This window comes from Myxine glutinosa, chromosome 3, assembly GCF_964187855.1.
Source record: "Myxine glutinosa chromosome 3, kmMyxGlut1.1, whole genome shotgun sequence".
Taxonomy (NCBI): Eukaryota; Metazoa; Chordata; class Myxini; order Myxiniformes; family Myxinidae; genus Myxine; species Myxine glutinosa.
The window spans coordinates 118,049,066-118,067,684 of record NC_136263.1 but is presented as its reverse complement, the minus strand read 5'-3'; the positions used below and the strand labels follow the sequence as shown (position 1 = coordinate 118,067,684).

Below are 18,619 nucleotides of genomic sequence, written 5' to 3'. Positions count from 1 at the left end.
TGGGACCTAATTTTACACTCTCAGCACCAATGCACCAACACGTGACGGTGATTTCACCAGGGGCATCCACATCAGTTTTCAGCTGCCACCAAAGGGACGAGGGCAGAGAGCAGGCCTGAGTGTCTCTTCGTTTCAATGAATATCCATTTCAATAAATAACTTATACCTGAGGTATTGCTTGGACTTGAAACTTAAAATGTTTCATACGTATTCAAATTCTTCACAATAGTTACAACTTTATGTACACCATGATAAAGGAGCTGTCTTTTACGGCCCTGTAAGTTTGGCATCGCATACCACGTCTCCTGCTTGCCGTAGTGTCCTTTTGTGCTCCACAAGCAGGGGGGAAATGACTCCGGTTTATCTCGAGAGATTCAAAGTCAAAATCCTTTGAAGAACCGTGAGAAACGACAGCGACAAGAGCCAGGATCCTTTTCCGACAAGATGCTTATTTCACAATGTCAGAGGAAATCCACACTTGAGACCGAGTGAGAGACTAAAATGAGAAATGCAGGATGGAGAAGTTCTAAAGTGAGTTGAGAGAGGATCGAGACATGAAACATCACTCGGTGAGAAATTACTAATGTCTGACCAAGGAGGCCATTTTTTCAGAGTCCGTTAGAGGACTTCAATGGCCTCGAGACTCGACTGCTTCCCAGTCTTGCCCAAATCCTCATGAGTTGCAGCCTCAGGCCCTGTTCGGTCTTCAAACTCCATCTGGCAGCTTCTCCTTTTTACTTGCTTCTCAGGTGGAGCCTCTTCAGGCCGACCACGTGCCCGACCATCATCTCCCTTGCTCCTGAGCCATTGCTGTCCTGGTAGCATCACAACCTCTCCAGCTGCTGTTCCAGTTGTTAGGGGGGGTAAAGATGAGGAAGAAGATGGGGTAGATGATGACGATGATGATCCCGACGATGAGGACAAAGGTGTAGATGACAGTGAAGAGAAACAGTGACTTTTGGAAAGACCCGTGCCTGCTTGGTTAATTGATCGTGGGTACGAGGTGGGTTTATCAGGGGCAGGGAATCCAGGAGGAGTGCAATCAAGCAATGATGACTCGTGGCATGTGGATGGGGATGGAAAGGGACAGATATCATCTGGTAAATCCCAAGGACTGGTAGGTGGCGTAGGTGGTGTACTTGGCTTCAGTTGTAGCACCAAAAGCCTGGGGCAAGACCCACCAGCCTCCGTTTCCCGTCCATTTTCCTGCAGTGCTTGATGAACGCCAGAAAATTGTAAACAAAGTTGAGTTTGTCCACATGCCTCTGTCACCTTACTGCGGCTTAGGTGCATTGTCACACCATTGGGGACTACTTGCCGGGCCTCTTCTACAGTTCCATTCATTCCTGCCGACAAATTCCTGTGTTGTTTTGGAATTGAGGAATTCGGAACAGAAGAATTTGGACTAGAGGGACCTAGACCAGAGAGACTGGGACCAGGGAAACCAGGTTCAGGAGAACTGGTACCTGGTTCAGAGACGGGCCCTCCAATATTCACACCATTAAGGGCACGAGCAGCAAGTTCTGTGGGAGTCAGTGCACAAGGTGAGGCATCAGGGTCAGAGGGAGGATGAACAACTGCACGCAGGTTCAGAGAGAAAGAGCGTTTGAGACGTGTGCACTTCTGCAGGCGTTCAGGTGAAGGGCATGGTGGGTTACAGGTATCCACTGGTGCCAACGGTGACGCAGAAATCTTGAAGACAGGCTGCACTTGCTGGTTCTTGGCCAATACCAATATCGACTCAGGTAGGTCAGGATGGTTTCTTGACAGCCGGACTCTAGTCACTCCATTGCGTGGATACAGCAATTTCTCAAATTCCATGAGCTGCCCAAGGAAGTTAAAATTTGGAGAGATAGAGGGACGGCGTTCTTTTACAAACCTGAAATGAGAAAAGGGTTGAAGGTCACAAATTGGGAGGTAGTCACAAAATAAATAAATTAAATTGAAATTTCCCGATCCTAGTTCTGAAATTTGTCAATCATGTGCTGTATAATGCCATTCATCTTTTGTTTTGCAAATAAAGTGAATACTTTTAAGTGTTGGGACTAATAATACCAAGTTATACATATCAAACGTCGTGTGAAGGATAATTCATACAAATACATAGTCATAAATCCAAAACTACGATGAGACAAAAGTTAAATAACACATCAAATGGTATAGTCCCAATATAAAGACAACCACTCTTTATAATGAAGCCAATTATAAAATAATGGGTATTTTGGTGGGCAATGCCATTTCAACAGAGAAATTTCAACTGAACACCAAAACGTATTCAAATGTTTTTTTTTTAATCAAAAAATACAACACAATGTCACCCTGCACCACACCTTAATATACAAGTGAATAAAAAAAATTTTTATGCTAAATTAAAAAGGTAACTACATAAAGAGTACCACCGTACTCTCTGATGGACAAGCCATAGTCGTGGGGATGCCCAGCTCCAAGGCCAGCCGCACGGTAATTGAGGCATGGTGGTTGGATAACCGGGCGATAAACAGGTATGTTGATCTCAACCCGGGTTACCAAGCCCAACACAGACACCTATGCAAACACCGCAGGCCAACAACCACCCCCAGACACAGGTGGAGGCAGCCCAATCCAGAATCCAAAACGTCAAGCCAAATTTTGCTTCCCTCCCCTCAGCCCCTCCTAAACCCCAAAATTAAAACTACAACATAATGTACTGCAAACTGTTTCTTCATTCCTGCCTCTGAGGACAGAAACTAGACTGCTTCTTAACCGTCAGGCCCAATAAAGGATTCGCCTTTTTAATGCCCAGTGTGCCTTCTTTCTGATTACATTATATATATATATATATATATATATACAGTGCATTCGGAAAGTATTCAGACCCCTTCACTTTTTTCACATTTTGTTATGTTGCAGCCTTTTGCTGAAATCGTTTAAATTCATTTTTTTCCTCATCAATCTACACTCAATACCCCATAATGACAAAGAGAAAACAGGATTTTAGAAAGTTTTGCAAATTTATTAAAAAGAAAAAACTAAAAAAACTGAAAAAGCTCTTGTGGAGTTTGTAAAAAAGCACCAGAAGGACTCTCAGACTGTGAGAAAAAAGATTCTGTGGCCTTTCATGTGTCTTTCACTGAGGACAGGCTTCCGTCTGACCACTCTGCCATAAAGGCCAGATCGGTGGAGTGTTGCAGTGATGGTTGTCCTTCTGGAAGTTTCTCCCATCTCCACACAGGATCTCTGGAGCTCAGCCAGAGTGACCATCGGGTTCTTGGTCTCCTCTATTACCAAGGCCCTTCTCCCCCGATTGCTCAGTTTGGCCAGGCGGCCAGCTCTAGGAAGAGTCCTGGTTGTTCCAAACTTTTTCCATTTAAGAATTATGGAGGCCACTGTGCTCTTGGGAACCTTCAATGCAGCAGAATTTTTTTTGTAGGCTTCCCCAGATCTGTGCCTCGACACAATCCTGCTCTGGGCTCTGCAGGCAGTTCCTTCGACCTCATGGCTTGGTTTTTGCGCTGATATGCATTGTCAGCTGTGAGACCTTATGTAGACAGGTGTGTGCCTTTCCAAATCATGTCCAATCAATTGAATTTACCACAGGTGGATTCCAATCAAGGTGTAGAAACATCTCAAAGATGATCAAGAGAAATGGAAGGCACCTGAGCTAAATTTCTAGTGTCATAGCAAAGGGTATGAATACTTATGTCAATGTGATATTTCAGTTTTTCTATTTAATAAATTTGCAAAACTTTCTAAAATCCTGTATTCTCTTTGTCATTATGGGGTATTGAGTGTAGATTGATGAGGGAAAAAATGAATTTAAACGATTTCAGCATACGGCTGCAACATAACAAAATGTGAAAAAAGTGAAGGGGTCTGAATACTTTCTGAATGCACTGCATATACAGTATTTCTGCAGGGGTGGCACTACCACACCTTCCTGCAAGGGCATTTGGCCCCACCTTCCTCCATTATTTTGTTCAAACTTCCTTAATACTCTGTTATACCTGTAGGCATCATCAGATGAAAGGCCCATCGTCTTCATGATGTAGGCAATGGCAATGGTCGCAGAGCGGGAGATGCCAGCCAGGCAGTGTACAAGCACACGGCTATTACACACCTTCACTCGATCTGCGGGTCATACGGTGAATTGTTACAGGCAATCAAAAACACACCAAAGCAGCTTCGAGTAATACTAACAATGGACCCGTCATGGAGGTCATCATCAGGGTGCTTGAGGGTTAACCTGGACTTTGTTCCAAGGAAAAATATCTATACTTCTGATGTATAGTTGTGTTGAAATATCATGTACAGTACATGGATATGGCGATTGTTTAAAATCAAATGTTTAACATAGTAGTGTGCATCGGTGTCACAACATTTGATTGTGCGTAAGCATGTTGATCAGCCATTACTGATTCACTTCCACTTTAAAACCTTTTTGCGCTTATCGCGAACACCACCAAACTATACAGCTGATCCTTAAATTTCAGTTTGTGTGACATTTTCATTCACCAAAAACGTCATTACACAATGCTGACCCCAGGGCCCAGGCACATGAAGCCATTCACTGCCATCATACTAAAATACGCCATCTGTGTCTGTCTGTGAATTTTTGACGCCAATACATTCTGTCGTTACTTATCCAATCTCAACCAAACTAGACACGATGACCAAGGGTTACATAATGAAGGTTGTAGCACATTCATTTGCCCCCATCCCCAAGGGAGTTTCTCCCCCGAGCGGGTTTTCCCCACCATTGGCGTCAATGGGTTGCATGTTGAGGTGTATATCAATTTTAAGTTAGCTTTATCATGGCGTTTTCCCAAAGAAGAAGATTTATCGTGGCGTTTTTCCAAGGCCGCTTCGAATAACAAAACTCACGATAATAGCATAATATCCATGTTATGACAAAACAATATTAATACCATTAATATCCGACCTCCCCAAGGTGTTTTTCCTCCTTGAACAAACATCGAGTCAACGTTTATAAATAGCTTGTCATGACGTTTTCGTGGGAGCAACGGCGCAACGGCCTCGACCAGCGGTAAAAATATTATACACCACAAACACGTATGCTTAGCTTTTTAAGTAGTCGCTAATGCTGTTTATAACACTAAATGAAGAAATTTGGAGGAATCCCGACATCCGTGAGGTACGTTTTACTTACAGAACTGAGCAAAGATCTACTGTACTCTAGATAACCCACAAGAGTCGGGTTAATAACGTGGACCTTCCTGGCGCTAACATGGCGTTTTTTGTCGCGAACTTTTGAAACTCGCTCCCGCTGTTTAACACGAAACTGAAAGAGAGGAAGCCCGGGTTGTGCTCATTTACCAAGCAGCTAGCTAGCGCTTGCCAAGCCAGCCGTTCCTTAACGGTTTTGAATGGAGTGCTTGCTCGAATGCTTAAACCACTTGGCGATCTCTCCACAAGAAACTTGGTAAATGAACACACACCCAATGTTTTTGAGACCCGATCATAGATCGACTGTAATCTATGTAACCCAAAGAGGAATTGGCCCTTTCTGCTCCTCCCGTAGTTAGTGCGTATACTAGTCTTGAAAATTCACAGAATGCTTTCAAGCATTGCTTGATACTACCACCACCACACCACAAACCTTTGATTTAAAAAAAATCAAATATTGTCAAATAAACAGTGGGTTGAACTTCCTGGAGTTACTTGCAGACATGCAGCACATTTATACGATAGAAAATTACTTATATATGTTGGACATTTTAATATTCGGTTGTTCAAATAACATAACACATTTCAAATACAGTACTTGAGATACTTTTCTCAAGACCCAAAAAAAAAAACACGATTGTGTCCTTGCTCATGGGTAATGTATGCTATATACTACGATTATCACTAATACTAGAACTATTACTCGTACTACTATTACAGACCCAATTATCCCCACGCACTTGGTGGGTTGGCCCGGGAATGTCTTTGGTCCAAATCTTTCACGAACTGTTTGGTCAAGCTTGACGTTCAACTCAAGATGGCAGGAATTTGTAATTTGGTGTGGTTTGCATAACATTCAAATGGTGTGGTTTGAGATGCTTATACAGTATTATTGCTAAATAGTCTATTCCAGAATTTTGATGACCAGCATCGACTGGACTTGGTATATTATATGGTCTGTTGCAGAGAAGGTAATTTTTGGGGAATATTTGTACAGTGTTTGCTCAAAGCTACCATACCATTTTTTGGGAATATTTCGGGAATATATTTGGGAATATTTTGGGAAATTTTATTTTTGGGAATATTTCTAGTGTTTGGTCAAAGCTACCATACCATACAAAGCTACCAGGTCTACAGTGTTTTCTACAGAGCTACCATACAGGAGGTATCAGTGTGTTATTGAAAGGATGGTAGACCACCGAGAGCTCTGGTTATTCAACAAATTGAAGCCCATTCAGTCTTAATTTTTTGCAGTGTTAACCACAAGACCAGCATGGTATAATCAAATTGGCTATAAAGTGTAGTATCCCATACTTTATGGTAGAGTAACCTTTGATCTATGCTGCTTATATTTGGTCTCACCTTGGCAAAATGATTCATTGAGAGCCGGACTATGAATACGTCGACTACATTTCACAACTTGACTTACAGTTCTGGAGAGTTATGTGACTGTCAAACCACAAATATGTCCTGGTTTTCGACTGTCACTTACCAGGATTAACCCAACAGTCACACTTATTTTCCTTACAGCCTTACCCTCCCATACTTTGTGTCGGATGCTTACTGGTAAGCAACACACCTATGAAGTCGACCGCTTTGCTGAGCCACGGTAGAATCTTGTCACAGTAACCGTCATTGACAGGGACCCGCATGAAATTGGCAATGGCAACAAAGTCTGGCTTGGGACATGACGTGCTGGCATTAAGGACAAAAGTGATACCATTCTGTACCATCACATCCTGTACACACGCACACACACACGAATAATAGAGAGTTAAATGACTCAAATTGAGAGATGGTTGAGAGTGAAACACGTAAGAGGAGCAAGGAAGAGTTTGCAGATGCGAGTATAAGGAGGAGGGGGGGGGGGACAAAATACTGCCATTTTTTACAACTTCATATGTAGATTGCACATGACTGAGCGAAGAGATAAGTGACAACAACACCATGAGATAAGTGAAGCACAGCTCTGAACCCTCTCCTATATTGGGCAAGATGTGCTTTTTCCATAGTAATTCCAGCTTCCACTAGATCCTCCTCTACTGTTTGCTTCCATATGTTTCTTCGTGTACCCACTCATCTATCCATATCATATACCGTTCATCCTGCTTTGGTATATTATTTTCACTCGGCTTTCCTCCTCCATCCTTTCAATATGTCCACAAACCATAAATCTTTCATTCATGAGAATACGTAAATATTCCATGTTTACTTATTTTCACACTCACTGGAATTTGTTCAAGTCTTTCTCCGATATCTTAATTTCAGATAAAACAACCTTTAGCATGTTATCTTTAGCATGTTTCTCAATAACTGCATTTCAAAGGAATTTTGTTTATTACCTTTGCTACCGATGGTAGACGTCGGTTATATATTTCACCCCTGTTTGTCTGATTGTTTGTGAGCAGGATATCTCAAACGGTTGCGGACGGATTTGGACAAAACTTGGTGGTGAGGTTTGGTGTGTGAAAAGGACGAAATTATTGGATTTTGATGAAGATCGAGATCCGGATATGTGAAGTTTTTAATTTATTAAGTGATTCTTCATAAGTGAGAGATGGGGAAAGAAACGACATATATAGCATGATATCTCAAAAACTTGTGGACGGATTTGGACGAAACTTGGTGAATGAGTTGTACAGGTGACAAGAACAAGCCGATTCGATTTTGGTTCAGGTCTGAATCCAGATCCGGCCTATCAGTGGGATACGAAATGCAAACTGTTCAGCCTGGCGGAGGTTTGCGCTCTACCGAATGCCATTCTAGTTTTACTCTGTTTTACAAGGGTCCATGTGGATGATCCATTAATCAAAATCGGTACATCAATGTCATCTTCATTTTTACCTTTTCCAATATGTCCCTCCTTTTCCACAAAAGTGACTAAGTGTTATCGGTTCTTGTAGCTCCTGTCCTTGTTCTTGTTAGGCCCTTTGTCCTTTTTCTATGAGATGTTACAATGGACCCAAGTATATTTAAACTGATTTACTCGTTTTAAATTATGCAGTCTAGTTTCTATTTGAGGTATTTGTCCTTCTTTTCTGTTCACTAATATTACTTTACTTTTTGCTTTGCTAACTGTTAATCCAAAATACTGAGTTATTTATTCCATCTTTAATACTAATGCAGTAACGATTTCTCTCATATCTGCAAAACAGTATTATAATATCAGGGAAGTTTAGATTTGCGCAGTTTCTTCACCAATCGTTACATTGTCACGTACATCCTCTATTACCATACACATAATCTGATCCATAAATATGTTGAAGAATTCCAATCCAGTGAGATAACACATCCTAGTCTAACTCCCATCTTTGTTGCAAATCAAAGCACTCCCCAAGCTTTCCTTCATAAATCTTCTTCTTCATTTGCTTGCAGCACAAGGCTGCGGGGTAGCATCATTGGCTGAGGGCACGGCTGATGCAATAATGCTGATTACGGCAGAATTTTGGAATTTGGTCATCGTGCTGGCAATAGCTCGCCCACTCTTCACGAAGAACACAGTGGGATCTTCAACACACCAATGAATGTTGGCAGACGGGATGCCAGGTTAACGTCCATCAGAGGGATGACACACGCGTTGATGAACCACCCTGCCTGTGAAACACCGGGATGACAGTTTATAGCTGGGTCGGGATGCCAACCAAGGCTGGACAGCTTAGTGGTGAGTGTGCGAACCACTAGACCATTACTTCATAAATAATACTGCTACATCTCCTTTCATACAACTTGTTGAGTACTTTTACCATTTATAATGGAATTTCCTGGTGTTCTAATACTCTGCAAACACATTCTCTCCAAATTCAATCACTGGCTTTTTCAAGATCTATAAAAGCAATACTATAGGGCTTTGTATACTTCCTCTTTTTTTCCTCAAACTTCTCTAAGAGTGAAGATCTGCTCAACAATTGATCTTCCTTTTGTAAATCCAACTTGCTATTTTCTCACTGGATATCTTTTGCCTTGGCTTTAATTACATCATTGTTTATATTCCTAAGTGAAACGACAAATGTAGGTTTATTCAAATAGAAACGATGACATGATACGATGATATCTTGTAACATTATTTGCCTATACAAGTGTCATAGACTCGTATGGCAAACCTCCAATGAGAGTAAATGTATAATTACATACGCATTGTTTGCGTGATATCCTTTTTCATAAACTTCCTCTTTAACCTCCAAATGATGTAATTTGTTGACGCCACCTCAATGTTTTGGCCTCCATTATCTCATTATTTTAACATCCAGAGTAGTAAATGGTATCTAAACCATAGCATACCCTACAAATTAATCTGGACCATTTGTAAGTAAATCCTAAAGTACACAGAAAAATATTTGAAAAATTTCTTCAGCTCATTGAATGATTCATGATCAAATTGACCATCCAGCTGAGAATCAACTGTGGGCACCCACCAAGATATCATTGAAGTTTCGATCCTTCAAATACTTACACATGCTAGAATGGAGGAATTGAGAAAAGGAAGAGGAAGGAAGAGATGCCAAAAGTAAGGGAAGGATAGTGGAGTTAAGAACAAGGGGCAAGGGATGCGAGTGGGGTATGTGGTATTGGGGGAGAAGAGAGGGGAAGGGGTGGGGAAAATTGGCCTTATAGAAATGATTCAGGCAAAGGTCATCTTTCCTCAATTAATCTTCTCTTTACATCTATAGGCCTCACCCTTATTCTTTTAATAGCTAATCAGTAGGAAAGTGCTTCTGATGTGGCATATTGTACATAATATGTAAATAACTCCATTGTAGACCTGAGGTGACTTTGCCAAACAGTTGTTGTTCCTGTAACGCTATAACCATCTGGAGGTCATGAGGCAACCATGACCAATCTTGAACGTTTTTCATAGTTGTGAATCGAGTGTTGCTAAAGCAACCGCCTCAATCAAAGCAGGAATTTAGGATTTGTAAAAGGTATAGCACACAATAGCCTACCCTTTTTTAAAGGTATCTTGGATCATTAAGTGCTAGAAGACAGAACAGCAGGCTTAATATTCCATCTGAAGGATCTAGTGCTCAAAGATGCAACACCCTGCCAGCAAATTTTCAGGTTGCCTTGATAGTTCGATTGAGACAGCATCAAACTCAGAGCTCAACAATGAGCTACATTTCCTGTCGGATTCTCGCCAAAGAGGAAATCAACATATTTGGGAGAGGAAGAGTTAAAATAATCCATATTCCAATATCTATCAATGAACTACAAACAATTCAAGGAATCATCTTCCTCCTCTGAGAAACGTACCTCATCCATGACATCCTTCTCAGAGCCGAGATACAGGTGCGGGAGGATGCAGGTAGGGCCCAGGTTGGACACTGACAGGCATGGTTGTGAGATACTCATGGGAAGCTGAACAGCTGGCTTTGCCACTTCACACAAGTCGGGGAAGCAGGCCGAGAATGCCACAAAGCCTCCTGTAAATTGCAGCAATAAATACACGTTAGTCGCCATTAGAAACAACCACACAAGGAAGAATGAAATAACTTCATGAATTCAGACTTGTCTATGTGTACATGATTTCACCTCACCACCAAATGATCTCGTGACTGCCTTTCTTCTGCACTTACAGAAAAAGGAAACCACTTTGATAATGATGACACTGAGATTGTTAAGATGAAGGAGTCATTACTATGGAGCTGCCGCATTATGTCACATGATCAAATTCGAATATTTTTTGTCGTTTCATTCTAAAAATCATTCACGAAGCTCATTAGAAATTTCTGCAGCATAACCAGAATCTGACCTAGAGGTCTTTTATTATCGTGATTCTCGACATTTACTGAAAATTACTGCTGCAATTGATTGTAAGGAAAGAAAGGTCGATGCGTTCCCCTTGGCCATAAGGAAAAAAGAAACCCTTTGCTCTCCTTCACCATTGTGAGGATCTCCCATTGGATGAGAGCAAGCAGAAACCTGCCTGGAACAGGATAAACATCATTCTGAAGAGGCAAGATCCTTCAGGGACCAACTATTGTGCAGCAAAGCTCAGTTTGTAATCCGCTCATTGTTCGCGCTTTTGAGACCGGCTGCAAACTTCCATGAAAAAAAATATCGAACAAAACACACAGGAAGACCTTTTAAATAGGTGAGCACACTGTTACTTAAAGGTGAACGCTTGGCCGACTGTTTAATGTCTGAGATTTCTAAAAAAAATTCTTCTGCTGCTCTTGCTCATCCTATTTCTGCTCCATTCACTCGATCATTCTCTCTGGGTCAGTGTCCGTCTACCTGGAAGCTAGCAAATAACATCACTGCAATTCACAAACATGGTGCAAAAATGGATCCTCTTAACCGCAGGCCTATTAGCTTGCTTCCAATTATAAGCAAGATCATTGTCGTCGACATGAAATCCTTCCTTTTCTCTAACGGCCTGAACTTGATCGCCAGGTTGGTTTCAGACTCGATCATTCTACCTTGGACATGCTGCTCCCACTCTCCCAACAATGGATGGAATCTCTCAATCTCAAACACGAGATCGGGACCGTCTCTCTGGATCATGGCCGTCCAACTCCTCCCATGAATCCCTGACTTACTCCACTGCCATATTCGGTGTGTAGCTCTTAACGGGATCCTCGCATCTCCTCTCCCTGTCAAGGCTGGAGTGCCACAAGGCAGTGTCTTCGGCCCAGTCTTCTTCCTCATCTTCATCAATGATCTTTCAGATTCCATGAAAATACTGCCCATCCTTTCTTGGCTCTGTCCCTGCCAGGTTTCTTCAGGGACACACCTGGTCTTCCAGTAACCCTCCTCTTGTTAAACTCCCAAAATACAGGTCCATTGCTCACCTCAACTAATGTGTTCCTCTTTTCTCTCACCTGTGGAACCAACATCCCTAGTCTGTTAAGTTCCATTCTTCTCTCCAGGGCTTCAAGACAACTGTTCAACACAACCCCAGGCCATCCCATATCCATACTCATCTTTTCTACCCCCAAATGCCCCCATTCCCTAGCACTACCATTTTTCCAGGTTTTTGTGATTTCCCCCCCTCCATTCCCGAAGCTCTTTTAGTTTGTTAGTTGTCAGTTGGTTTATTCTTTTCTGTTTCATCCCCACTTCCCCCTTCCTCTTCTTGCTGTGCTCCATTCATCTTGTGTACAGCTAGTTCACTCTCCTTGTGTCCTTATCCCCCTCCCCCTGCTCTCACTCGCACCAACACTCGCAATAATTGCAATACTCACCCAGCTCCCCCAGCTCTCTCTGTGCTCTGTCCCCCAAATATTCCTAAAGGTCGCACAAGATCTGCCAGCAACCCTCTTCTGGTTAAACTGCCAAAATCAAGACTCTCTGCTCACCGTCACTCTTTCATTCCCCTTTTCTCCCGCCTCTGGAACAAACTCCCCCCACCCCTTTAATCCCACTCCTCCCTTCAGGTCTTTAAAACAGCTGTCCGCCACTGCCTCTTATCTTCCCCCTTCCAAAACCTTGATCTTTTCTACCCCTGTTAATTCACCCCAGATCCACTTTTTTGAAATACCGACTTCTTTTCTGGAAGTCCTAGCAGTGTCCATGTGTTTTATACCTCTCCCACCCCCCCCCCACCCCTTCCCCTGCCTTCTCCCCCCCCAAGCCCTCCCCCTCCCACAGATCTCCCCATGTCCCTGCTCTCCATCTTGTTCTCCCGCTCCCTTTATCATATGTTTTATGTGTCAGTTTGTCTTTTTTGTGATCAATGTTAGCTCTTACACGAGCCTCGACCTTGTACACCAAAAAAAAAAAAAAAAAAAAAAAAAAAAAATACTCTGTTGGTGTTTCCCCCTTCCATTTTGTTCCCTGCCATTCTGCTCTACCTCTCCCACAAGTCGAGATCATGCAAACAAATAAAAATAATTATAACTCTTCAACACATGGTTCTGTAACTTTCACAAGTGTATACATACATGAGTGTCGCTGATCAAAGTCGACAGTCTTACCAGGGCGATATTTACATTCTACGATGCAATGTAATCGGAAGGCTTAAGCACGGAAAGTTTGAACCCGACCATTTTAGCATGTCCCAGAACAAACAGCCAGAGCTGGACAAAATTTCTCAATTAACACCTTTGCTTAGTTTGCGTGCAAAGTTAGTTATTGTGTTCGGAACATGATGAAAGTATCGCAAAGTCGGCCCGTAAGTTCAGATTCAAGATGCTGCGGGCGATTTCAACACTTGTCATCTGCTTTTATAACTGGTGTATGGCCAATGTTCGCACCAGCCCACACCAAATCACCTTTCACTCATTCCAATATCTCTTCACCTTTTACTGAGGCACATTAAGCTAGGTGTTGGGAAATTTGTGTCCAGTGCCCAATTAATCGTCAACGAGAGGTTTGACTAACTTGGCTCCAGAATATCATACAATTAAATGTAATGTTATCAGATATTGGAATGTACAGCACATGGGTAAAATAATCCTTCATACAAACATCCACCTGCCATGAGTGTCAAGAACATTTGCAGGTGCATCTATAACGAGAACACAAGTGACAATATTATCTGATGATGAGGCGAGACTTTAAATCAAGTCATTAAATTTTTGTCACTAAGTTGGTGAACCCCAACCCCTTTCTTCCCCCATCATGCAACCTCGTGACAAGGGAAGTTTGAAAATAAAGAAAACGTTTACTTTGTTGTTTATTTTCATTTTGACTACATTTCAGAAGTCCACAAAATGTGCCCCGATTGCCTTTGGAAGTAGGCCAAAGGGCAGAATTGTATAATACTATAATGTATGTGACCCAAAATAATTTCTTCAACACCCAAATCTTTGGATTTTTCAAAATGTGCAAACTCATTTAAATAATAAAAAAGAGATATGCATTTGCATTTGTTCAGCTGTGGTGTCACATGAAGAAGAGCCTCATGTGGTGAAGGGCCACTGTGGGGGAAGGAGGGCCATTTTAAAAAGTCACAAGATGTAAAATCCAGTAATAGGTTTGAGTCGGCTGCTGCGAAACAAATATTACATTGTCACCTTATGAAAGCAGCAAGGATAATGGTCTATGACTTGCTATTTTGCGCTCAAAGAATGGATAAATTGACATACACGTGGACAGAAAAGATGGTGGGGGACAGGGGGAGAGAAGGGGGCGATTGGTTCTCTTGCACATCTGGTCAAAATGTCCCACAGATGTTCAATATGCTATTTCTATGAGCAATTTCAGACTTTGAATGTGTATCCTCTCCTACCGATAAACTCACGTTTCATCATGTTCTATGCTTTAGAACTACCATCCTGTCTTCTGTCGCATTTGTACTTTTGGAAGGTACCGGAGAATAATACGAGGCCAAAAATGGCATCCAACCTGGTGGTTTTTGCTCAGGGTTGCTCAGAAAGAACTGCCCAAATCCATGGAAAACTGTCGTTGAATAGAATCGGCAACTTTTCACTCAGCTCAGACACACAATCATATGCGGGCTGTGGGAGAACCTGGGTCTGAGTAGCACATTGTACAACACGGGTCGAGTCATGCACGAAAACAAGGTAAAAGTGTGTTCCTACCGAACTTCACGTCTTCGCCATTAGTAATTATTACTTGTAGTTGAGCAATCGGGTATTTATCCAATTAGTCTTTTAAATTTGTATTTGTCCTTATTTCCGTGACCCTCTCAACCAGACAACTGCTTCTTCTTGTCGGTATGCCATTGGCAGTAAACGTGACGTCATGCGTCAGAAGCGACATCTGGAAGCGAAAAAAATAAATAAGATTTTTGAGAAATGTTCCGTCATAGTCATCAAACCGTATCGTAGTATCCAATTTCATTCATTTTTATTACAGTTTGAATTTGGAAGAATAAATTTGCGGACACCCGATATACGATGCAAACTTTCTTCTGAATATCGTGTCACCCCAATCACAGAGTTTGAACTTGTCTTACATGGAACCTCCTTATCATTCATGATTAGTCAATGCTGTTTTCAGTCTGTAGGCACAATGGAGCAGTGTGATGATGACATTGATGAAAAACCGGCTTATAATCCAATTAGCTATCCAACCAGCCACTCCACAAGCCCTCACCTTGGCTAACAACCTCCAATGGGGTACCTTATCAAATGCCTTCTTAGAGTCTAGATACACTAAATCCACTGCGCTTCCCTCATCCACCCAATCAGAAACTACTTCATAGCACTCCAATGCATTTGTTAAACAAGAAAGAGCAATCAGAGATTGCAGACCCTCGCCAGGACGTGATTTTAGTGGTTTTTTATAAGCTTTTGTGTTAAAACAAAAATGGCGGCCAAACCATGTGACCGATGATGTCATCATAATTTTTTCATCCACCAATTTATCCATAGATGACGCTCAATAAATTTCATCTTGAACGGATGAAGTTTTGCACTTGTCGAATTATGACATCATCATTAACATATGTTATTCCCCATGGAGAGTTCTCTCCAATCAGCCATGTCTCAATTTTCTCCATGTGGCGCTTTCAGAGATATAGAGGTGCAAATTTTTTCGGTTTTTCGAACATAGTGCTTGTACCACGTGACCTATGACGTCATAATTATCAGGAAAAAAAAGATCTACAGGAGGAGACGCACCTGTGGTGAAAATTTCCTGTTAATCGTACCAGCGTTTGTATAGAAAAATCATATTTATTCTGTGCGGACAAAGAAACAGACAGACAGACAAACAAACGGACTGAAATGCGATCAATACCCTCTCATCTGGTGAGGGTAACACGATCTCCCTCTCGTGAGTCCACGCTGACTACCTTTATTTAGTTTTAAATTATTCAAATGTTTCCCTATCCGTTCCTTAATTAATGTCTCCAAAACCTTTCCCACAAATTAAGTCAAGCTAACTCGTCTCTACTTCCACAATTCTTCTTTGGATCCATTCTTGAATAATGGTGTTACATTTGCTACACTCCAATGCACTGGTACCTCTCCTGACTCCAGTGAGCTATGGAAGATATACGTTAATACCACGCTTATCTGCCCCGTCACCTCCCGCAATACGCTATGATGCATATTATTTGGCCCTGGGGCTTTATCATGCCTTCGTTTTTCTCGCTCTTTCTTCACTTCCCTCTGCAGTCTACTCCAACTTGGATCTCTTATTAAAGAAAAGCCTTTGCTCAACCTAGAGATAGATAGCCTACTCTCTGATATTGGAATTTTCCCTGACTATTCATGTGTAAATGTAGAAAAAATATATATATATTTAACAAGAAAGAGCAATCAAAGATTGCAGACCCTCACCAGGATGTTTTTAGTGATTTTTAAGGCTTTTGTGTTAAAACAAATATGGCGGCCAAACCACGTGACCGATGACGTCATCATTATTTCTCCCCATCCCCTTCCTTGTCCCCCCCCCCCCCCACTAATTTATCCATCGATGCGACTGAATAAAATTTCAAGAAATTTCATGATAAATGGCTATTAGAATGCATTTTCAACAATAAAACAACAATATTAGTTCGATTTTCTCACCTTTCGCTGCAACCGAGTCTTAAACCATCTTATCAACTATGATAAAAGAGATCAGATGGTATTGTTATGTCGGTAGGGTAAAGCAATATCTAGAGTCAGGTAGATCTGAATAGGTAACATGCTTCGTCTGTCCCCGACAAACCGGACTAACATAGAACTTATTACATGTACATTCCCTATCGCGACAGACGAAGCATGTTACCTATTCAGATCTACCTGACTCTATATATTGCTTTACCCTACCGACATAACAGTATATTAGAGTCGAGATAAAGCCGTGAGGGAGTCTGAGTGGGCTCTATATCACGGGCCTTAATTTCATTTGAAATGCATTTTTGTCTAAAAACATTAACTTTCATCCAATGTTCTTCCTGTTTTTTGCAACCGAGTCTTATACCATCTTAGCGACTCTGGAAAATGAAATCAGATGGTGAATTAGAGTGGAGATAAAGACATGGGGGAGTCAGAAAGCACGAGTCTAACAAAAGAGGCTTCTGAGGCCTTCATAGCAAACAAAATAGTAGAGTCCCTCCCCTGAAAGGGTGATGCCCCTCCCTCAATGGAGGAAGCCCCACCCAGAATGGACGTCGGACGGACGGACAGACCTACTGGAGGAGAGTATTATCGTGTCAATGCTAAGAAAAAATGCCAATCATGCAGTTGCCTTTCTAATGGGACTAATTGTGCAAGGTAGAAAGGTGACCACATAACCCAGGTTTTACTCTAATCATAGTTAATCCGCAATGCAGCAAACACAAAAGTGTTAAAAAAGACAAATTATACACCTAGGGCTTCAGGAATAACCATCAGGAAAATAATATGCATCAATTTTATTACTTTAATAACTAGCAACTTGAAATACAGACACAGCAGGATATCATTTTGGGAGGGCAAATTTAATCAGAATCCAAATCTGATCGAAAGCAATCCGAATAAAAGGCCCAGCTTTGCATAGAGTATTTGCATCACTTGCCATAAACATGACCATGGCCACTCAGTGCTGTAATCAACTAAGTGCATTCCACCAAGAATATCCCAGAACCCCTCCCAATCCCCTTCCCCCTCCAGGCCCCTCCGTGCGGATATTTCTCCAACACATCCTCAACTTGGCAAACAATGTGGCCAAGATCCAACTCAAAAGGTTTTGTTTGTTTTGTTTTTCTTGAAATACCTCAGAGAGTAGCTTGTAAATCTATTAGATGCAGGAAGAGGACACAAGTCGGCATCCGTGTACTTTTATGTGAATTACAGGAACAATTTTCCGAGGCTAAAGGAGGATTTTGTACACATGTCGCATTCAGGACAATTCAGGACCTCCTGCGTGGTTCTTTGCGTTGAAAGAAGCCAAAGAAAAAAAACCATCACCAACTGCACATCATCACGACACATTAAATACAGTATCCATTTAGATTTGCAATACAATGTAATAAAACAAAATTGATATTGCAAAAATCAAACAAAAAAACAGCATCATTTAAACACACTGTCCTTTGAAGTAGGTCTGCATTTACTTGTGGATGGTAAAACTCCCATGGCCCAAAATCACACCTCTGGGACTGTATTTAGGGCAAATTATAAATTCCTGCTGCAAATACAGTTATATCTATATTAGGGAAGTGCTGAAGGATTCATTAAACTCACGCATCACATCTTTATAACTCGCCACTCTGCAGCCGAAACTCGTCTTTGGTGCAGCAAGTCTCTAGAAGCATGCTACGAGTACAAATCAAACTAGACTTCATAAAACACGTTACCCCACGCAGTGTTCATATAGTTTATACTTTAATTTTAACGAAATAATGATTTAAAATATAGTAAAAAACAAAACAAACAAAAAAACTCCACAAGTATATAGCGCTAAGAAGCAGTCTTATACATCACCTTTATATACTGTAATAAGTCGACGTTGAGTCACAGTTTAGGAGATGGAGGCTTCACTGATCACCAGATAAGACAGCGTTAATCAGTATTGTACATAGACATATAGTCAACCTCTTCTTCATCCCGATATTTTGCTCTCACATGCAACGGCCTCT

General features: G+C 41.5%; 1 protein-coding gene across 2 annotated transcripts in view; it reads right to left on the bottom strand.

The window, feature by feature from the left end:
* The window catches only part of LOC137423252 (dual specificity protein phosphatase 8), a 107,396-nt gene that overhangs the window by 1,238 nt on the left and 87,539 nt on the right, over window positions 1-18,619 (bottom strand). For both annotated transcript variants that reach the window (XM_068110179.2, XM_068110180.2), the window contains exons 4-7: window positions 10,411-10,580; window positions 6,743-6,902; window positions 3,984-4,107; window positions 1-1,879 (exon numbers count right to left, since the gene is read on the bottom strand). The exon at window positions 1-1,879 is cut by the window's left edge and continues 1,238 nt beyond it. In XM_068110179.2, the coding sequence (XP_067966280.2) occupies window positions 619-1,879; window positions 3,984-4,107; window positions 6,743-6,902; window positions 10,411-10,580 (1,715 nt within the window). In that variant the 3' untranslated portion in view covers window positions 1-618. The remainder of the gene's footprint in view (window positions 1,880-3,983; window positions 4,108-6,742; window positions 6,903-10,410; window positions 10,581-18,619) is intronic.